Raw genomic sequence first — 22,748 nt, 5'->3', positions numbered from 1 at the left:
CCAGACTTCAGGCCCACGGCCAACTTGCATCGGATGCCTTCCTCCTGGATTGGGGGGAAGGCCTGCTGTATGCTTATCCTCCCATACCTCTGGTGGGGAAGACTTTGTTGAAACTCAAGCAAGACCAAGGCACCATGATTCTAATTGCTCCTTTTTGGCAGCGTCAGATCTGGTTCCCTCTTCTTCTGGAGTTGTCCTCTGAAGAACCGTGGAGATTGGAGTGTTTTCCGACCCTCATCACCCAGAACGAAGGGGCGCTTCTGCATCCCAACCTCCAGTCTCTGGCTCTCACAGCCTGGATGTTGAGAGCGTAGACTTTGCCTCTTTGGGTCTGTCGGAGGGTGTGTCTCGTGTCTTGCTTGCTTCCAGGAAAGATTCCACTAAGAGGAGTTACTTCTTTTTATGGAGGAGGTTTGCCGTCTGGTGTGACAGCAAGGCCTTAGATCCTCGCTCTTGTCCTACACAGACCCTGCTTGACTATCTTCTGCACTTGTCTGAGTCTGGTCTCAAGACCAACTCTGTAAGGGTTCACCTTAGCGCAATCAGTGCATACCATTACCGTGTGGAAGGTAAGCTGATCTCAGGACAGCCTTTAGTTGTTCGCTTTATGAGAGGTTTGCTTTTGTCTAAGCCCCCCATCAAACCTCCTACAGTGTAATGGGATCTCAATGTCGTTCTCACCCAGCTGATGAAACCTCCTTTTGAGCCACTGAATTCCTGCCATCTGAAGTACTTGACCTGGAAGATCATTTTCTTGGTGGCAGTAACTTCAGCTCGTAGAGTCAGTGAGCTTCAGGCCCTGGTAGCCCATGCTCCTTACACCAAATTTCATCATAATAGAGTAGTCCTCCGCACTCACCCTAAGTTCTTGCCGAAGGTGGTGTCGGAGTTCCATCTGAACCAGTCAATTGTCTTGCCAACATTCTTTCCCCGTCCGCATTCCTGCCCTGCTGAACGTCAGCTGCACACATTGGACTGCAAGAGAGCATTGGCCTTCTATCTGGAGCGGACACAGCCCAACAGACAGTCCGCCCAATTGTTTGTTTCTTTTGATCCCAACAGGAGGGGAGTGGCTGTGGGGAAACACATCTTATCAAATTGGCTAGCAGACTGGATTTCCTTCAGTTACGCCCAGGCTGGTCTGGCTCTTGAGGGTCATATCACGGCTCACAACGTTAGAGCCATGGCAGCGTCAGTGGCCCACTTGAAGTCAGCCACTATTGAAGAGATCTGCAAAGCTGCGACGTGGTCATCTGTCCACACATTCACATCTCATTACTGCCTGCAGCAGGATACCCGACGCGACAGTCGGTTTGGGCAGTCGGTGCTTCAGAATCTGTTTTGGGGTTTAGAATCCAACTCCACCCCCCTAGGCCCGTTTTTAATTCTGTTCCAGGCTACACTCTCAGTTAGTTGGATAAGTTGTTAGGTCAATCTCAGTTATGTCCTCGCCGTTGCGAGGCCCAATTGACCATGTTAGTTGTTTTGAGTGAGCCTGGGGGCTAGGGATACCCCATCAGTGAGAACAAGCAACCTGCTTGTCCTCGGAGAAGGCGAATGCTACATACCTGTAGAAGGTATTCTCCGAGGACAGCAGGCTGATTGTTCTCACAAACCCGCCCGCCTCCCCTTTGGAGTTGTGTCTTCCCTTGTCTTTGTCTTGCTACATATGGGACTGACGAACACGAGCCGGTTCGGGCGGGAAGACGGTCGCGCATGCGCGGCGCGCGAGGGCTAGCAAACGTCTTTGCTAGTGAAGATTCCAATTGAAGGGGGTGTCGTGGACGTCACCCATCAGTGAGAACAATCAGCCTGCTGTCCTCGGAGAATACCTTCTACAGGTGTGTAGCATTCGCTATTGCATTTCCCGGTATGCTGTCAGTCCTGTGATCTTTCTATATCCCTTTAATTTACTATTGTTAACACAATGTAAGTTATTTATGTCAAGCTTGGGGAGGGAGAGAAAGGAATTCAGAGCCAGGTCTGGTGCTGAAAGCAGTCCGGGGCAGGGTGGTGGGCTTGGCTTGAGAGAGGAGCTGCTAGATACCCACTCAACCAACTTTTCCATGCTGCCCCGGACCAGGCGCAAAGTTCTTTTTTTTTTTTTTTTTTTCTGCATGTCTGCAGGATAGTTGATTGACTGTATTAACATGCATTTTAATGCAGTTTGCACCAAGGATTTCCGTGCAAAGTAACACCCACACTGAAACTATTTCTTCATTGTCATCCCATAGTGACAATGAAGATGTGGAGGAGTGGCCTAGTGGTTAGGGTGGTGGACTTTGGTCTTGAGGAACTGAGTTCAATTCCTGGCACAGGCAGCTCCTTGTGACTCTGGGCAAGTCACTTAACCCTCCATTGCCCGCCGCATTGAGCCTGCCATGAGTGAGAAATCGCGGGGTACAAATATAACAAAAATAAATAAATAAAATAGTAAAATGATGTTAAACCAGCTGTAACTACGTGGGAAGTTTTCTACATTGGCCCCTCAGTGATTCAATTACCATTTTTATTTTGTTAAAGAAGTACAAATAGTTAAGTTTCAAAGTGGTACTAGTTAACCATTTTCTTTGAAAAATCTATAGATGAATCTTCACATTGTCCTTGCATATACGCACTATTTTAAAATCTTTTGAACACTTCTTCTGTTTTCTCTTATTTAGGGAAATAGGAGATCTCTGGCATTTGGCAATTCAAGAAGCAATTCTGGAGAAATGTAGTGATAATGAAGGAATTGTTCACATTGCTGTAGATAAAAACTCACGAGAGGTATATTTTCTTTGTTCCTTATTGATATGCCCTTATGTACACAAGGTCTCCCATGTTTCTCTGAAACTATGGAAGCAAAATTTTTGAAAATTTTGACATTAAAAATAGCTATTTTTATATTGATAATTGAGAAAGAAAATAACTGAAAATGTATCCCAAATCAAATTGTCTTCTGTAGAAACTTTTCTGTTTTAAAACCCTGGATTGGGTAGATGTAGCCTTGTTATGAACACTGAGTAAGCAGACACAATATGATGCAAAAATCTGTTAGCCTTTTTACATTCCATGGGGATGAAGCCTTATCAGTCGTGTTTTGAAGCCCTAACAACACTTTTTTTGTATCCACCCCAAATGTTTGGGACGTAACAGGTAGTACAAGAAGATTCTGATGACTTCTGTTTTTATTGTTTCACCTAAATTCATGGTCACGTATATATCTTGGAAAGTAGGCTCCATTAATTTTTAGAACTACTTACCTATCATTAAGATTTGCAAATACCCAAAAGGAAGTAGATGAAAGTCTAGTAGAATAGATCAAGGTAGCCTCTTTCTTGGGACTTTGCCTTCAAATACTATGTTTAGCAAAGTTGTTTGAACATGTACATGGTGGGTAATATTTAAGGGTGATTGTCAGGGTTTGACACTGGTGCATACAGTACTAAATTTGAAATTGCAGTAATGATTTTCAAAATCAAATTTGCAAACTCCAAAAAACGTCAAGCTGGGTCCTATTAATTTCATTTTATGTAATACATGTATAGTTCACCTGGTGATAATTTGTGGGTGAGTTCCAATTGTACATTCATAAAATACATACAGATGCTCCATAAAGTTCACCACTCTCCTGTCTTCCAACAGTAACTAGGAAATAACCCATCATATCTCTATTTCCTTACAGCTTGAATAATTTTGTCATCTATAAATTGGTTCATTTTTGTTCCCTTTCCCTAGTCATTAATGAATGCTAAACATTACTTGATCCAGCAGAGATCTCTGACACTCAATATTTTTCTTCATTTGGAAAACTGACCATTTTTTCCTTTCCTGGTTGCATCATCCTTACTGATGGGGTGTTATCCTTTCCTTCCATTAGAGGGAGATAGAGAAACTGATCTTTCCTATTGACATCACTGGTATAACCTGCTGGTGCTCAGAAGAAAGTTCCAGTATTTCTCTGCCTCTAGTATCAGGTACATTTTTTTTAGACTGACATTCCTGGCTTAGCTTCCAGCAGTGCAGGTTTTTGTCTTGTAGCTTGATCAAGCCTGACGACCTGCCCCCCAAGGACCAGACCTGGTCAAATACAGAGTTTCTCTGCTGCCCCAGTCATCTCCTGTGGACTACCACTGGGTGAGGCTTAGGCAAGGCCTTACAGGGCTTTGCCATAGGGGGACTGAGTCCCCATCCCCCCTGCATCTTCTTAGGTGCTTCTCGGGCTTACCTGCAGCTCCAAGCAAACAAATTGGCTGGATTTGCCTGGTTTAGCTTTTCCCCTTTTCAGGGAGTTAAGCTGTTTAAACAAAAACCAAATTGAAGCTGTCTTTGGAGCCTTGGAGGCACAGCACACCTGGAGGAGCAAGCATGGGGAACAGTGAACACCAAGTCTCAGGCCACAGTTTGCCCATGCAGATCAGCAGGTCTTGACGTGCCAGCCATGTGCATGGGCATGCTAGCTGGCTGGCTGGTGCTGCATGACCAGCAGGAACCGGTTGCCTGTACCCCTCCAGAAATAGACCATTTATGACCTCGGAATTGGATCTAAATGTCTGTGGAGACTCCTACCTCAGATGCAGCGGCACTCACAGCCCTCTTGTCTTTGGCAGGAATGGTGGTCATTTTGAGTGCAGGCAGTGTTTCTCCTACTGCAGCTTTTCTGCAGCAGGAACCTTCACAAACCCCATCATGGTGTCAGGGATTAGAACTAGTGTCTGCTGCCTCAACCCCAGATCTTTCCTGGGGGGGTTCCATTGGGCTCTAGCATCTGGTTCTCCAGGTCAAACAAGCTTTGGCCACAGAGATTGAATCCCTTCTGCTTAGGGGAGCTCCCAAGGTCTAGGAAGGGCCTGCTAGGGGCCCCTCCTTGGGGCCAAACAACAATGGGGGGGAGGACAGGGTTCCCACAGAAGGTCCTGGTTGGAGCGCACACAGGAGACTGTTCAGACCTCTTTTGCCCCAGAGTTCTGATTCTGAGTCTGAATCCTCCTCCTTGTAAAGAGCAGGAGGGAGCATTCCCCCATCATTCACCACTTTTTTAACCTTATTTTTAATCATTTTGAAACTACACAAGTATCCACTTATAGAACATAAAAGGTTTCGATATCCAAATTAAAAATAGAAAACTTTAACTTCAGAGTTCTTTCATTAGACCCCAAATTAAAGAGGGTGGATTACAATATACATCGGAGATATTAATAAGGGAAAAAAAATCTAAAGAAAGGTTTAACGGTAATAAACTTCCCTTCAAAGTTGTATCTCACTTGAGAATCAGTCATTAGGCACAGCAGTTTCTGATCACCACCTTAATATCAAGAAAGGAATGTAATTTTTTCAGGGGTAAAGAGCATAGGTTGTAATGCACAAGGATAACACAGGAAACACCCTTCATCCAAAGAAACAACTTCTTGACACATGGCTAGAAATCGCAGCAGAGGACTGGTCTGAAAGTTGAAGTGGGTAGGCAAACCACACAACCTTTTGTTGAGAGACTGTCAAAGCAGTGTTGGCAGATGGGTATATCCAAATCTTGCCACAGCAGGAGCCATAAGGAATCTGAGAATTACTAGATAAAAGCAAGATCTCTGAGTGCCTCAGCAGCCGCTGCAATCTTGACTCCGCCCTGTCCATCATATACCTTTTTTGACAGTTGATTTTCGAATGCCTTTGGTCTCTCCAAGGCTCAGGTGGGGGGGGGGGGGGGTCCTTTGGACCCGGAGGATCAGGGCCGTGCTAACCCGGTAAGCGAGGTAAGCATGGCAGGGGGGCGCCGCCGCACCATGCTCACCTCGCTCGCCCTCCCCCAACATCCCTTTTCTTTTTTTTTTCTTTTTAAATTTACCTTCGTGGCGGCGGTTCCGGCAGCGTCAGGGAAGGAGGCGGCGCTCCCGACGTCTCTAGCCTTCCCTTCGCTGTGTTCCGCCTTCTTCTGACGTCAATGATAACGTCAGAAGAAGGCGGAACACAGCGAAGGGAAGGCTAGACGTCGGGAGCGCCGCCTCCTTCCCTGACGCTGCGCTGCCGGAACCGCCGCCACGGAGGTAAATTTAAAAAGAAAAGGGATGTTGGGGGAAGAGAAGAGGGTGGGCAGTTGAACAATGGGAGCGGGAGGGCAGGGGAGAAACGACAGCAAGGATGCGAAGGGGGGGGCATGGATGCGAAGTGGGGGGGGGGAGAAGAGGGCGGGCCAGGCTGGGACATGGGAGAGAGAGGAGCATGGATGCGAGGGGGGTCATGGAAGGGAGAGAGGGGAATTGCTGGAAAAGGATGAATGGAGGGGGCAGGGGACAGAGAATCATGGATGGGCATGGATTGGGAGGGCATGGAGAGGGGGAATTGCTGGATAGGGATGAATGGAGGGGACAGATGGGCATGGATGGATATGGATTGCAGGGCAGGGCTCAGGGAGAGAGGGAAATTGCTGGAAAGGGATGAATGGAGGGGGCAGGGGACAAAGGAGCATGGATTGGGAGGGCAGGGCTCAGGGAGAGAGGGGAATTGCTGGAAAAGGATGAATGGAGGGGGCAGGGGACAGAGGAGCATGGATGGGCATGGATTGGGAGGGCAGGGCTCATGGAGAGAGGGGAATTGCTGGATCGGGATGAATGGAGGGGGCAGGTAGGGGACAGAGGAGCATGGAATGGGCATGGATTGGGAGGGCAGGGCTCAGGGAGAGAGGGGAATTGCTGGATAGGGATGAATGGAGGGGGCAGGCAGGGGACAGAGGAGCATGGATGGGCATGGATTGGGAGGGCAGGGCTCAGGGAGAGAGGAGAAATTGCTGGACATAGAGGGGAGGGAAGAGAGATGAAGGAGATGAAATGAGGGAAAAGGAAGAGAGGAGAAAAACTGCACATGGATGAAGAAAATAGGCAGAAGCTGAGGACCAGAAATGAAGAAGAAAGGAGGAAAGGAAAGAAATAAATGGAAAGGAAGCCCTGGAAACGGAGTTAAGAGGACAGATAGCAGCAGAATCAGATACTGGGCCAGCATGATCAGAAAAAGAAAGTCACCAGACAACAAAGGTAGAAAAAAAATCATTTTATTTTCATTTTAGTGTTTGGAATATGTCCACTTTGAGAATTTACATCTGCTATCTTATTTTGCAATGTATAGCAATTTCTTTCTAAGAATATTGCTGACAATTCCTGTCAGTGTGGCAAGTGGTGAGCGATCCTTTTCACGGGGGGGGGGGGGGGCGCGCCGCCGCCGCCGCCACCAACTGATAGTCTGCAGGGGGGGGGGGCGCCAACTGATAGGCTGCAGGGAGGCGCCAGAGACCCTAGGCACGGCCCTGCGGAGGATTTTTTGTGCACACCATTGATATGAGTCTCCTCAGCTAGGGAGGTTACTGTTTGTTTCAAGTGGTGTAGAGACCTCTAGAGACCCAGGAGGATGCTACCCTCTGTCACTGAGTAGAAGCGATTATGCTGGCCTTGTCAGCAGTCCACATTGCCTGCAAAGACAATGTTCAGGTGAACTTCATTCGGTTTCTCCTGGATCCAGAAGGGTAGGAACTGGGACATCAGCCTCTCAGTTCCTTCTGAACCAGTGTAGGTAACTGATCAAGCTCGTGGCCTTGAGCATCAGTGCGAAAGTAGAGTGCTTTTTCAGCTGATGGAGGAAGCGGTCTCGCAGAAGATAGATGCCCTGGTTCTGCTGTAGCCCAGGGTGGAGCCCTTGTATGTTTTCCCTCTGTGGCCTTTGATAGATTAGGTTCTGGATAGTGTTGGGCAGACTTATACGGTCTGTGCCCTGAAGAGGACAGGTACAAATCAAAGTAGGGTATACACAAAAAGTAGCACATATGAGTTTGTCTTGTTGGGCAGACTGGATGGACCATGCAGGTCTTTTTCTGCCGTCATTTACTATGTTACTATGTTACACATCATCCCTTTCTAGTGCTCCTGGTGGTTTCTGATTGGCCTTGCAGGCTATAGTATGTGAATCTGATTTGTGTGCTGGTGGGCGATTCACTTCCTCTTCCCACAGGTTGTGGGTTGTTCAGGTTGGGTCCAGTGAAGATGGAGGGTTGAGATTCCATCTGGCTTAGTTTGGTTCTTGAGAGGTGATGCCTAGCTAAGAGAGGATTCCGGCCCATGATTGCCGCCTTTCATAAAGTATGCAAGTCTTCTCTGGCCTATTTCTGGGTTTAGAAGGTCTTTTGAGTGCTGGTGTGCCCAGCACTCACTTTACCTTTGGAAGATGCAGATTCCCGAATGTCTACATCAAGGGTTTGACTAAGGAGATCTACCCCTTCCATGTGAACCAGATCTATCAGCCCTCCTTTGTGAAGAGGGATTTGGAATCTGTTTCCAGGAAACTTCACAAACTGGACATCCACAGGGTTCTGCTGAGGAACTTGGATTGTCCTCCCTTGGACTACGATGGCTGCTGGGACTCCTGCAGGTTCTGTGTTTTTCTTCAGTGTTGATTGTAAAAATAAGAAATAATAAAAGCAATTCCTTAAAGCTGCAGTGATTAATGGGATGTGTGTGCTTTCTCCGAGGACAAGCAGGCTGCTTGTTCTCACGACTGGGTGACGTCCGCGGCAGCCCCCACCAACCGGAAAGAAGCTTCGCGGGACGGTCGGCACGCAGGGCACGCCCACCGCGCATGCGCGGCCGTCTTCCCGCCCGTGCGCGACCGCTCCCGCCAGTTCCTTTTTTTCCGCGCCTGGAGAGAGTCGTGTTTTGCGCTCTCTCTGTTCAGCCGCCGGATCGTTCGATCGCGTATACGCTGATCGTGCTTTTTTCTAACTTTGTTTATCGGTTTTAGTTACCGCCCGGTTTCCTTTAAAAAAAAAAAAAAAAAAAGAAACCCTGCGCGTGTGGGACACGCGCTCCCTTTTTTCCCTCGCTTCCAGCGGGGACGCCACATTGCGGCCTAGTGGCCGCTCGGTCGTTTGTTTTTCGTGGTGTGATTTTAGCCACCATTGACTACTTTGACTTCGCCGACGCGATTTTTCCGTCGATGTCCTCGAAGGTCCCGAGTGGTTTTAAAAAGTGTGGTCGCTGCGGCCGGCCGATCTCGCAGACCGACACCCACGCTTGGTGCCTCCAGTGCCTCGGGCCGGAGCACAATCTCAAGTCGTGTTCTTTGTGTCTCGGTCTCCGGAAACGGACTCAGGTTGCGAGGCAAGTTCTGCGGGACCGTCTTTTTGGAACTTGCGCCGGCCCCTCGACGTCGACCTCGAAGGCATCGGTATCGACGCCCGGCCCTTCGGTACCGGTATCGATGCCCGAGACATCGGCACCGATGGCAGCGACCCCAGGAGAACAGGTCCCGTCGGCCCGCCGGTCTTCCGGTGAGAGTGGGGGTGAGAGGCCGCGTGGGCAGTCGGCCCCGGTCACGCCCTCAGCTCGTGGGCCGCGGGACCGAACCCTGTCTGACCCGGTACCTCGAGACCGAGGGGGATCGACCTCCTCCTCCTCCATGCCCTCCGGCGCCAGTGACGTGCATCAGAAGAAAGACAAGAAGCGTCGTCACCGGTCGCCTTCGGTGCATCCCGATGTCGGAGAGGAGACGACGCCGAAGCGTCATCGTCGTGAGGAGAGGTCTCCGTCGGTTGTGGAGGTACCGACGCGTCGGGGTTCCGGCACCTCGGTGCCGTCTCCTGGCCCCCAGCAGCTTCCGGCACCGACACCCTTACCGGCCCCACCGCCTTTCCCGGCAGCGGGCCTGGACGAGTGCCTCAGAGCCATCCTTCCGGGGATCCTGGAAGGGCTGATGCGCCAGGCTGTGCCGGCGCCGGGGGTGCTTGCGCCCTCGGCGCCGATGACTGTGGCGCCGGCGAGCTCTAGCCCGGCGCCGGGGCTGTCGACACCGCCGCCGCTTGCGGTGCCGGTCTCGACCGCCACGCAGGTGGAGTCCCCGTCGATGGAGGGAGCTCCGTCCCCGCCGGCGCGGGAGTCCACCGCTCGACGACACCGACACCTCGGTGCCTCGACGTCGAGCCGGGCCCGGTACAGGACTCAGCTACATGAGCTAATGTCTGATACCGAGGATGAGGACTCGTGGGGGGAAGAGGAGGACCCTAGATATTTCTCCTCAGAGGAGTCTACGGGCCTTCCCTCGGACCCCACGCCTTCACCGGAGAGGAAGCTCTCACCTCCTGAGAGTCTCTCCTTTGCCTCCTTTGTGCGGGATATGTCTATCAGCATTCCCTTCCCCGTGGTCTCTGTGGAAGAGCCGAGGGCCGAGATGCTCGAGGTCCTCGACTATCCATCACCACCTAGAGAGTCCTCCACGGTGCCGCTGCACAATGTCCTGAAGGAGACGCTGCTCCGGAACTGGGTGCGACCATTAACTAACCCCACCATTCCCAAGAAAGCAGAGTCCCAGTACAGGATCCACTCTGACCCAGAGCTCATGCGGCCCCAATTGCCCCATGACTCAGCGGTCGTGGATTCTGCTCTCAAGAGGGCACGGAGTTCGAGGGATACCGCCTCGGTGCCCCCGGGGCGGGAGTCTCGCACTCTGGACTCGTTTGGGAGGAAGGCCTACCAATCCTCCATGCTCGTGACCCGCATCCAGTCATACCTGCTCTATATGAGCATCCACATGCGGACCAATGTGCAACAGCTGGCGGACCTGGTCGAGAAGCTCCCGCCGGAGCAGTCCAGGCCTTATCAGGAGGTGGTCAGGCAGCTGAAGGCGTGCAGAAAGTTCCTGTCCAGGGGTATTTTGACACCTGTGACGTGGCATCTCGTGCTGCGGCCCAAGGTATAGTGATGCGCAGGCTCTCATGGCTGCGTGCCTCTGACCTGGACAACCGCACCCAGCAGAGACTGGCTGACGTCCCTTGCCGGGGGGATAACATTTTCGGTGAGAAGGTCGAGCAGATGGTGGACCAACTGCATCAGCGGGAAACCGCTCTCGACAAGCTCTCCCACCGGGCGCCTTCAGCATCCACCTCCACAGGTGGACGTTTTTCCCGGGCCCGGCAGGCTGCACCCTATTCTTTTGCGAAGCGTAGGTACAACCAGCCGGCCCGAAGGCCTCGTCAGGCACAGGGACAGCCCCAGCGCGCTCGTTCTCGTCAACAGCGTGCGCCTAAGCAGCCCCCTGCGCCTCCACAGCAAAAGCCGGGGACGGGCTTTTGACTGGATCCACGGGAACATAGCCGCCCTACAAGTGTCCGTACCGGACGATCTGCCGGTCGGAGGGAGGTTAAAATTCTTTCACCAAAGGTGGCCTCTCATAACCTCCGACCAGTGGGTTCTCCAAATAGTGCGGTGCGGATACGCCCTGAATTTGGCCTCCCTGCCTCCAAATTGTCCCCCGGGAGCTCAGTCTTTCAGCTCCCATCACAAGCAGGTACTTGCAGAGGAACTCTCCGCCCTTCTCAGCGCCAATGCGGTCGAGCCCGTACCACCCGGGCAGGAAGGGCAGGGATTCTATTCCAGGTACTTCCTTGTGGAAAAGAAAACAGGGGGGATGCGTCCCATCCTAGACCTGAGAGGCCTGAACAAATTCCTGGTCAAAGAAAAGTTCAGGATGCTTTCCTTGGGCACCCTTCTGCCAATGATTCAGAAAAACGATTGGCTATGTTCCCTGGATTTAAAGGACGCATATACTCACATACCGATACTGCCAGCTCACAGACAGTATCTCAGATTCCGCCTGGGCGCACGGCACTTTCAGTATTGTGTGCTGCCCTTTGGGCTCGCCTCTGCCCCACGAGTGTTTACCAAGTGCCTCGTGGTGGTAGCGGCCTACCTACGCAAGCTGGGAGTGCACGTGTTCCCATATCTCGACGATTGGCTGGTCAAGAACACCTCGGAGGCAGGAGCCCTCCGGTCCATGCAGTGCACTATTCAACTTCTGGAGCTGCTGGGGTTTGTGATAAATTACCCAAAGTCCCATCTCCAGCCAACTCAGTCTCTGGAATTCATAGGAGCGCTGCTGAATTCCCAGACGGCTCAGGCCTACCTTCCCGAAGCGAGGGCCACCAACCTCTTGGCCCTGGCTTCGCAGACCAGAGCGTCTCAGCAGATCACAGCTCGGCAGATGTTGAGACTTCTGGGTCATATGGCCTCCACAGTTCATGTGACTCCCATGGCTCGTCTTCACATGAGATCTACTCAATGGACCCTAGCTTCCCAGTGGTTCCAAGCCACCGGGAATCTAGAAGATGTCATCCGCCTCTCCACCAGTTGCCGCACTTCACTGCTCTGGTGGACCATCCGGACCAATTTGACCCTGGGACGTCCATTCCAAATTCCGCAGCCCGTGAAAGTGCTGACGACGGATGCATCTCGCCTGGGGTGGGGAGCCCATGTCGATGGGCTTCACACCCAGGGTCTGTGGTCCCTCCAGGAAAAGGATCTGCAGATCAACTTCCTGGAGCTCCGAGCGATCTGGAACGCACTGAAGGCTTTCAGAGATCGGCTGTCCTACCAAATTATCTAAATTCGGACAGACAATCAGGTTGCAATGTATTACGTCAACAAGCAGGGGGGCACCGGATCTCGCCCCCTGTGCCAGGAGGCCGTCGGGATGTGGCGTTGGGCGTGTCGGTTCGGCATGCTCCTCCAAGCCACGTACCTGGCAGGTGTAAACAACAGTCTGGCCGACAGACTGAGCAGAGTCATGCAACCCCACGAGTGGTCGCTCCATGCCAGAGTGGTACGCAAGATCTTCCGAGCGTGGGGCACCCCCTCGGTGGACCTTTTCGCCTCTCAGACCAACCACAAGCTGCCTCTGTTCTGTTCCAGACTTCAGGCACACGGCAGGCTAGCGTCGGATGCCTTTCTCCTCCATTGGGGGACCGACCTCCTGTATGCTTATCCTCCCATACCTTTGGTGGGGAAGACCTTACTGAAGCTCAAGCAAGACCGCGGCACCATGATTCTGATAGCGCCCTTTTGGCCCCGTCAGATCTGGTTCCCTCTTCTTCTGGAGTTGTCCTCAGAAGAACCGTGGAGATTGGAGTGTTTTCCGACTCTCATTTCGCAGAACGACGGAGCGTTACTGCACCCCAACCTTCAGTCTCTGGCTCTCACGGCCTGGATGTTGAGGGCGTAGACTTCACTGCGTTGGGTCTGTCTGAGGGTGTCTCCCGGGTCTTACTTGCCTCTAGGAAGGATTCCACTAAAAAGAGTTACTTTTTCAAGTGGAGGAGGTTTGTCGTGTGGTGTGAGAGCAAGGCCCTAGAACCTCGTTCTTGCCCTGCACAGAACCTGCTTGAATACCTTCTGCACTTATCAGAGTCTGGCCTCAAGACCAACTCAGTAAGGAATCACCTTAGTGCGATTAGTGCTTACCATTATCGTGTGGAAGGTAAAGCCATCTCTGGAGAGCCTTTAGTCGTTCGATTCATGAGAGGCTTGCTTTTGTCAAAGCCCCCTATCAAGCCTCCTACTGTGTCATGGGATCTCAACGTCGTCCTCACCCAGCTGATGAAACCTCCTTTTGAGCCACTGAATACCTGCCATCTGAAGTACTTGACCTGGAAGGTCATTTTCTTGGTGGCAGTTATTTCAGCTCGTAGGGTCAGTGAGCTTCAAGCCCTAGTAGCTCATGCTCCATATACCAAATTTCATCACAACAGAGTAGTTCCTGCCGAAGGTGGTGTCGGAGTTCCATCTTAACCAGTCAATTGTCTTGCCAACATTCTTCCCCAGGCCGCATACCCGCCCTGCTGAACGTCAGTTGCACACATTGGACTGCAAGAGAGCATTGGCCTGCTACTTGGAGCGGACACAGCCCAACAGACAGTCCGCCCAATTGTTTATTTCTTTCGACCTTAACAGGCTAGGGGTCGCTGTCGGGAAACGCACCATCTCTAATTGGCTAGCAGATTGCATTTCCTTCACTTACGCCCAGGCTGGGCTGACTCTTGAGGGTCATGTCACGGCTCATAGTGTTAGAGCCATGGCAGCGTCAGCCACTATTGAAGAGATTTGCAAGGCTGCGACGTGGTCATCTGTCCACACATTCACATCACATTACTGCCTCCAGCAGGATACCCGACGCGACAGTCGGTTCGGGCAGTCGGTGCTGCAGAATCTGTTTGGGGTGTAAATCCAACTCCACCCTCCAGGACCCGAATTTATTCTGGTCAGGCTGCACTCTCAGTTAGTTGTTCTTCGTAGGTCAATTTCTGTTGTTTCCTCGCCGTTGCGAGGTTCCATTGACCTGGGTTCTTGTTTTGAGTGAGCCTGAGAGCTAGGGATACCCCAGTCGTGAGAACAAGCAGCCTGCTTGTCCTCGGAGAAAGGGTATGATACATACCTGTAGCAGGTGTTCTCCGAGGACAGCAGGCTGATTGTTCTCACCTACCCTCCCTCCTCCCCTTTGGAGTTGTGTGTTTCATCTTTTGCTAGTCATTCAACTGGCGGGAGCGGTCGCGCACGGTCGGGAAGACGGCCGCGCATGCGCGGTGGGCGTGCCCTGCGTGCCGACCGTCCCGCGAAGCTTCTTTCCGGTTGGTGGGGGCTGCCGCGGACGTCACCCAGTCGTGAGAACAATCAGCCTGCTGTCCTCGGAGAACACCTGCTACAGGTATGTATCATACCCTTTCTGGGACACTGCTGTGGCAGAGGCATGCTAGAACATTTCTCTAAGCACCAATGACTTATACTGGTGATGTCACTAGGAAGATCAGTTTCTCTACCTCCCTCTGCTGGCAAAAAGGGATAACACCCATCAGGGTGATGCAGCCAGACTAAAGGAAATTAACAGGTATGACTTTCACCTTTGATCATACTTTTTCTTTTAAGCAATGTCCAAATTATGATAGGACATTTTGTTTCTTATCTCATGCCTGTTCAGAAGTCTCCATGAGGTACTTTTCTGAAATGTCTAATGAAAATTAAATTGTACCATATCAGCTCCTTCCACACGTTCAATTAGCATCTTTAAAAAAAAATTGTAATAGATCAGTAAAGTGGTATTTCCCTTTGCTAAATTTGTGGCTCTTCTGCATTATTACATGTGGATCTATACATTAAATGATTTTTTTTTTCTTAACTTTAGCTTCCACCGTTTTCTCCAGGACAGAGTTCAAGCTGTTTCTCCAGCACAGAGTTCAAGCTGACTAGTCTCTTTTTTTTTTTCTGCATCACCTCTGCAACCCATTTATAAATTGATATTTCATTTGTTCTCCGAGGACAAGCAGGCTGCTTGTTCTCACTGATGGGTGACGTCCACGGCAGCCCCTCCAATCGGAAACTTCACTAGCAAAGGCCTTTGTTAGTCCTCGTGCGCCCATGCGTACCGCGCATGCGCGGCCGTCTTCCCGCCCGAACCGGCTCGTGTTCGTCAGTCTTCTTTTGTCCGCGCTCGGGACAGTCGTGTTTTGCCGCCGTTTCGCGCCCCTGAAGTTGACCCTCGCGCGTCTTCGCGATTTCGCAAAAAAAAAAAAAAAGGACCTCGGTCTTTGTCCCTTCCCGTGTGTCTAGTTTGTTTCCCCGACGTAAGTTTCCTTTCGCTTTCGGGGTAGGCCTTTTTTGTGGCCTCGGTACGGGTTTTTCTCTCTCCCTTAATTTTGGTGCCCTTCGTCACCATCGCGAATTTTGATTTCGCCTGCGTAATTTTTCTGCCCATGTCATCGAAGTCTCCCAGCGGCTTCAAGAAGCGCACCCAATGCGCCCGGGTAATCTCGCTCACTGATAGGCACGCGTCGTGTCTTCAGTGTCTGGGGGCTGGGCACTGCCCGCAGGCCTGCGGTCTTTGTGCTCTTTTACAGAAGAGGACTCAGGTAGCGAGATTGGCCCAGTGGAACGTGTTGTTCTCGGGCTCTTCGTTGACAACAGCACCGGAGGCATCGAGTCGACAGCATCAAGACCTTCAACCTCGGCATCGAGGTATCGACCCTCTGCATCGTCGGTACCGAGACATCGGAAGTCGGCGTCGGTGGTACCAGGACCTCCGCTGTTGCTGATGTCGTCGGACGGTGGTGCTTCGACTGGAGTGCAGGTGAGGGCTGTCCATTCCCCTGCTGGTGGCGGTGAGCCTTCGAGTGGGTCTCCTCCTACCCTGAGGGCTCCTGCGGTACAGCCCCCCCCGAGACCGACCTTCTTCGGCCTCGGCCCCGAGGAAGAGACGGCTGGATTCTACGTCCTCCTCGTCGGTACCGGAAAGCTCCGGTGACATGCTTCGTTTGAAAAAATCAAAGAAGCATTGACACCGGTCACCTTCCCGCATCGGTACCGAGAGCTCTGGGTCGCAGAGGGAGTCGGCACCCAGTAGGCATCGGCACCGGGAGGACCGCTCACCCTCTGTTCAGGAGGTGTCGATGCGCTCCACCTTGGACAGCCCGGAACATCCTCCACGCCCGGAACAGACTCTGACCTCGATGCCTGAATCGGCTTCCATGTCTTTCTCCACAGCCGCTCTGCACGAAAGTCTCCGGGCCGTTCTCCCAGAGATCCTGGGAGAGCTGTTGCGCCCTTCCCCTCCGGTACCGGGGGTGCTTGCGCCTCCGGTACCATCGAGTGAGGCGCCGGCTGGCCCCTTGCCCGGGGTGAGGTCTCCGACAACGGTACCACTTGCGGTACCGACTGCGGCTGCCTCCCAGGAAGGCTCCCCGACGACGTCGGCGGAGGGAGCTTCGCCGGTGCTGGCGAGGGAGTCTACCTCTCGATGCTCCCACCGTGGCCATGTTTCCACGGAGTCGAGTCTGGCACGGCTTCAGACACAGGTTCATGAACTTGTGTCTGATACCGATGGTGAGGCCTCGTGGGAGGAGGGAGGAGGACATCAGATATTTCTCTGATGAGGAGTCTGATGGCCTTCCTTCTGATCCCACTCCCTCCCCTGAAAGGCAGCTTTCTCCCCCCGAGAGTCTGTCTTTTGCGGCCTTTGTCCGGGAGATGTCTACGGCCAGCCCCTTCCCAGTGGTCGTGGAGGATGAGCCCAGAGCTGAAATGTTTGAGCTCTTGGACTATCCTTCTCCACCTAAGGAAGCGTCCACAGTACCCATGCATCATGTCCTAAAAAAGACATTGCTGGCGAACTGGACCAAGCCTTTAACTAATCCCCACATTCCCAAGAAGATCGAGTCCCAGTACCGGATCCATGGGGACCCAGAGCTGATGCACACTCAGTTGCCTCACGACTCTGGTGTGGTGGATCTGGCCCTAAAGAAGGCTAAGAGTTCTAGGGAGCATGCTTCGGCGCCCCCGGGCAAGGACTCTAGAACCTTAGACTCCTTTGGGAGGAAGGCCTACCATTCTTCTATGCTCGTGGCCAAGATTCAGTCCTACCAGCTCTACACGAGCATCCATATGCGGAACAATGTGAGGCAGTTGGCGGGCTTGGTGGACAAGCTCCCTCCTGAGCAAGCCAAGCCATTTCAGGAGGTGGTCAGGCAGCTGAAGGCGTGCAGAAAATTCCTGGCCAGAGGGGTATATGATACCTTTGATGTTGCGTCCAGGGCCGCTGCTCAAGGTGTGGTGATGCGCAGACTCTCATGGCTGCGTGCCTCCGACCTGGAGAATAGGATCCAGCAGAGGATTGCGGACTCCCCTTGCCCGCGCGGACAACATTTTTGGAGAGAAAGTCGAACAGGTGGTAGAGCAGCTCCACCAGCGGGATACCGCTTTCGACAAGTTCTCCCGCCGGCAGCCTTCAGCATCTACCTCCTCAGGTAGACGTTTTTATGGGGGAAGGAAGACTGTTCCCTACTCTTCTGGTAAGCGTAGGTACAATCCTCCTCCTCGACAGCCTGCGGCCCAGGCTAAGCCCCAGCGCGCTCGCTCTCATCAGCAGCGTGCGCCTCAGCAAGGCCCCACTGCTCCCCAGCAAAAGCAGGGGGCGAGCTTTTGACTGGCTCCAGCAGAGCATAGCCGACATCAACGTGTCCGTGCCGGGCGATTTGCCGGTCGGGGGGAGGTTGAAAGCTTTTCACCAAAGGTGGCCTCTTAAACTCTCCGACCGTTGGGTTCTTCAAATAGTCCGGCAAGGATACACCCTGAATTTGGCCTCAAAACCTCCAAATTGCCCACCGGGAGCTGAATCCTACAGCTTCGAGCACAAGCAGGTACTTGCAGAGGAACTCTCCGCCCTTCTCAGCGCCAATGCGGTCGAGCCCGGGCAAGAAGGGCTGGGATTCTATTCCAGGTACTTCCTTGTGGAAAAGAAAACAGGGGGGATGCGTCCCATCCTAGACCTAAGGGCCCTGACCAAATATCTGGTGAAAGAAAAGTTCAGGATGCTTTCCCTGGGCACCCTTCTTCCCATGATTCAGGAAAACGATTGGCTATGCTCTCTGGAAGGACGCCTACACGCACATCCCGATACTGCTAGCTCACAGGCAGTATCTGCGATTTCAGCTGGGCACACGTCACTTCCAGTACTGTGTGCTACCCTTTGGGCTTGCCTCTGCGCCCCCGAGTGTTCACTAAGTGCCTGGCTATAGTAGCAGCGGCCCTTCGCAGGCTGGGAGTACACGTGTTCCCCTATCTCGACAAAGGGCTGGTGAAGAACACATCCGAGGCAGGAGCTCTACAGTCCATGCAGATGACTATTCGCCTTTTGGAGCTACTGGGGTTTGTGATAAATTATCCAAAGTCCCACCTTCTCCCAGTGCAAAGACTCGAATTCATTGGAGCTCTGCTGGATTCTCGGACGGCTCGTACCTATCTTCCAGAGACGAGAGCCAACAACTTGTTGTCCCTCGTCTCTCGGGTGCGAGCGTCCCAGCAGATCACAGCTCAGCAGATGTTGAGATTGCTGGGCCACATGGCCTCCACAGTTCATGTGACTCCCATGGCCCGCCTTCACATGCGATCTGCTCAATGGACCCTAGCTTCCCAGTGGTTTCAAGCTGCTGGGGATCTAGAAGACGTGATCCACCTGTCCACGAGTTTTCTCAAATCCCTGTATTGGTGGACGATTTGGTCCAATTTGACTCTGGGACGCCCTTTCCAAATTCCTCAGCCACAAAAAGTGCTGACTACGGATGCGTCTCTCCTGGGGTGGGGAGCTCATGTCGATGGGCTTCACACCCAGGGAAGCTGGTCCCTCCAGGAACGCGATCTGCAGATCAATCTTCTGGAGTTACGAGCGGTCTGGAAAGCTCTGAAGGCTTTCAGAGATCGGCTGTCCCATCAAATTATCCAAATTCAGACAGACAACCAGGTTGCGATGTATTACATCAACAAGCAGGGGGGCACCGGATCTCGCCCCCTGTGTCAGGAAGCCGTCAGCATGTGGCTCTGGGCTCGCCGTTACGGCATGTGGCTCCAAGCCACATATCTGGCAGGCGTAAACAACAGTCTGGCCGACAGGTTGAGCAGGATTATGCAACCTCACGAGTGGTCGCTCAACTCCCGAGTAGTGCTTTGGATCTTCCAGGTGTGGGGCACCCCCTTGGTAGATCTCTTTGCATCTCGAGCCAACCACAAGGTCCCTCAGTTCTGTTCCAGACTTCAGGCCCACGGCAGACTGGCATCGGATGCCTTCCTACTGGATTGGGGGGAAGGCCTGCTGTATGCTTATCCTTCCATACCTCTGGTGGGGAAGACTTTGTTGAAACTCAAGCAAGACCAAGGCACCATGATTCTGATTGCTCCGTTTTGGCCGCGTCAGATCTGGTTCCCTCTTCTTCTGGAGTTGTCCTCCGAAGAACCGTGGAGATTGGAGTGTTTTCCGACCCTCATCACACAGGACGAAGGGGCACTTCTGCATCCCAACCTCCGGTCTCTGGCTCTCACGACCTGGGTGTTGAGAGCGTAGACTTTGCCTCTTTGGGTCTGTCAGAGGGTGTCTCCCGCATCTTGCTTGCTTCCAGGAAAGATTCCACTAAGAGGAGTTACTTCTTTTTATGGAGGAGGTTTGCTGTCTGGTGTGACAGCAAGGCCTTAGATCCTCGCTCTTGTCCTACACAGACCCTGCTTGACTATCTTCTGCACTTGTCTGAGTCTGGTCTCAAGACCAACTCTGTAAGGGTTCAGCTTAGCGCAATCAGTGCATACCATTACCGTGTGGAAGGTAAGCCGATCTCAGGACAGCCTTTAGTTGTTCGCTTCATGAGAGGTTTGCTTTTGTCAAAGCCCCCTGTCAAACCTCCTACAGTGTCATGGGATCTCAATATCGTTCTCACCCAGCTGATGAAACCTCCTTTTGAGCAACTGAACTCCTGCCATCTGAAGTACTTGACCTGGAAGGTCATTTTCTTGGTGGCAGTTACTTCAGCTGGAAGAGTCAGTGAGCCTCAGGCCCTGGTAGCCCAGGTCTCTTACACCAAATTTCATCATAACAGAGTAGTCCTCCACACTCACCCTAAGTTCTTGCCGAAGGTAGTGTCGGAGTTCCATCTGAACCAGTCAATTGTCTTGCCAACATTCTTTCCCCGTCCTCATTCCTGCTTTGCTGAACGTCAGCTGCACACATTGGACTGCAAAAGAGCATTGGCCTTCTATCTGGAGCGGACACAGCCCAACAGACAGTCCGCCCAATTGTTTGTTTCTTTTGATCCCAACAGGAGGGGAGTGGCTGTGGGGAAACGCACCATATCCAATTGGCTAGCAGATTGCATTTCCTTCACTTACGCCCAGGCTGGGCTGGCTCTTGAGGGTCATGTCACGGCTCACAATGTCAGAGCCATGGCTGCGTCAGTGGCCCACTTGAAGTCAGCCACTATTGAAGAGATCTGCAAAGCTGCTACGTGGTCATCTGTCCACACATTCACATCTCATTACTGCCTGCAGCAGGATACCCGACGCGACAGTCGGTTCGGGCAGTCAGTGCTTCAGAATCTGTTCGGGGTTTAGAATCGAACTCCACTCCCCTAGGCCCATATTTTATTCTGTTCCAGGCTACACTCTTTTTTAGTTGGATAAGTTGTTAGGTCAATCTCAGTTATGTCCTTGCCGTTGCGAGGCCCAATTGACCATGTTTGTTGTTTTGAGTGAGCCTGGGGGCTAGGGATACCCCATCAGTGAGAACAAGCAACCTGCTTGTCCTCGGAGAAGGCGAATGCTACATACCTGTAGAAGGTATTCTCCGAGGACAGCAGGCTGATTGTTCTCACAAACCCGCCCGCCTCCCCTTTGGAGTTGTGTCTTCCCTTGTCTTTGTCTTGCTACATACGGGACTGACGAACACGAGCCGGTTCGGGCGGGAAGACGGCCGCGCATGCGCGGTGCGCATGGTAGCGCGAGGACTAGCAAAGGCCTTTGCTAGTGAAGTTTCCGATTGGAGGGGCTGCCGTGGACGTCACCCATCAGTGAGAACAATCAGCCTGCTGTCCTTGGAGAATACCTTCTACAGGTATGTAGCATTCGCTTTGCCCTCCAAGCATCAGGCATGGCACCAGATTTTAGTGAGATATTATGGATTACTAGTAGCATACCTGCAATTTATTTCGTATTTGAGTTTTCAGACCTCTGACACGAATACCATCTAGTCAGCTGGTTTCAAGCTTTGTCAGCTTTAATACATATTCCAGTGTTCTAGTGATTTGCTTTGATTCTTCAGAATCATTATACATTTTTCTGTATATGCTGTTGAAATGACAATAAGAGGTTCACCTTCTATTCTTTTATGCCACTGGGTCAAATTTTGACCACTATATTACATGCAAATTGCCACATATCTTATTTTTAAGTTGCCACAGAATGAGAAGCATTAGCAATGGCAACACACTTTTTCTTGTCCTGAACTAATGTATTATTTTTGCAGGGCTGTGTGTATGTGAAATGTTTATCTCCTGAGTATGCTGGCAAGGCATTTAAGGCATTACATGGTTCTTGGTTTGATGGTAAGTATATGAGTTTTAGAAATTTTTTTTCTCTTGTTGCTTTTGTGTGACTAGGAAACATTAAGTTGAAGCTTGGAAGGATTGTTTTTAAGGCCGATTTTAGTTTTTAAAAGTAACATTATGTTCCTCGAACCTGGTTAAAGAATCTGTTAAGAGAAAGTACCACTTTCTGACAAACAGGTGCAATGAGCAATGTGAATGAATCATTCCAGTGCACAGGACAACTTCCAGAGTTTTGTAGGAAAACTCAAGTATGTCACTATTCCCATGTGCAGCTTAGATGCCCTGCTCCTCATTTCTTTTCTGCCACAGGAGGATTATATCTATTATGACCAGCTGTTTAGGGTTGCCAGACTTCTCTTTTTCCTCCACATGCACTTTTGAACATTTTTTATCTATTTTTTTTTCCTCATACTGGTTGCTTGAGTTTTTGCGGAACGATCAGTTTTCTTCAGCCATTTTGTTTTCATAACACAGTCCAATGCATGAGTCACAACTTGATTTTGATGACTGTACTCAATGCTAGTGGCCTGGCTGAAAGTTGGTTTCTCTTTTTACAGTGAGCAAGAAGCAAAGTAATAGATCTAAAATGCCTGAAATGTTTGTAGAAGACGTTCCTGAAGACTGATGCTGAGTGCTACAAGATTCCTGGCAAATTGCATGACTGCTGTGCTAAGATGCAATAGAGAGCAATTTGAGCCTAGCAGGAAAGGCTCTGAGCCTTTTGTCTGGTACAGCTAAGTTCTGCTTGAAGGTGGCCCAGAAAGCCAGTCCAAGTTGTACTGATGGCCAAGCCTTATCAAAGCAGTCTGTAGTACCCAGACCACAGGAACAGACTCTGCCTCTAAGCATTTGGACGTAGAGCAGTTTTTGTATTTTGACTTGATGAAGAACAATGCGCAAGGACTCTTTACCAGACTCGCTTTCAGAGCCTGCTCTATGAACAGTTGCAGAATATTTCCTTTACTCGTTTTGTTCAGAGGATGTGATTTGTAGTCTCAGAAAAAGGTAGGGCACCTTACTTTTGCTTCTTGAAATGCTGTACCTGTGTACA

At 51.5% G+C, this 22,748-nt stretch overlaps 1 protein-coding gene across 1 annotated transcript in view; it reads left to right on the top strand.

Moving 5' to 3' along the window:
- The window catches only part of LEMD3 (LEM domain containing 3), a 372,137-nt gene that overhangs the window by 309,136 nt on the left and 40,253 nt on the right, over positions 1 to 22,748 (top strand). The window contains 2 exon segments of the mRNA XM_030216941.1: positions 2,664 to 2,769; positions 21,616 to 21,694. Coding sequence (XP_030072801.1) covers positions 2,664 to 2,769; positions 21,616 to 21,694 — 185 coding nt within the window.

Source organism: Microcaecilia unicolor, chromosome 10 (genome assembly GCF_901765095.1).
Source record: "Microcaecilia unicolor chromosome 10, aMicUni1.1, whole genome shotgun sequence".
Classification (NCBI taxonomy): Eukaryota; Metazoa; Chordata; class Amphibia; order Gymnophiona; family Siphonopidae; genus Microcaecilia; species Microcaecilia unicolor.
Note: the sequence above shows the minus strand (reverse complement) of the source record. Positions and strands in the feature narration are given on the sequence as shown.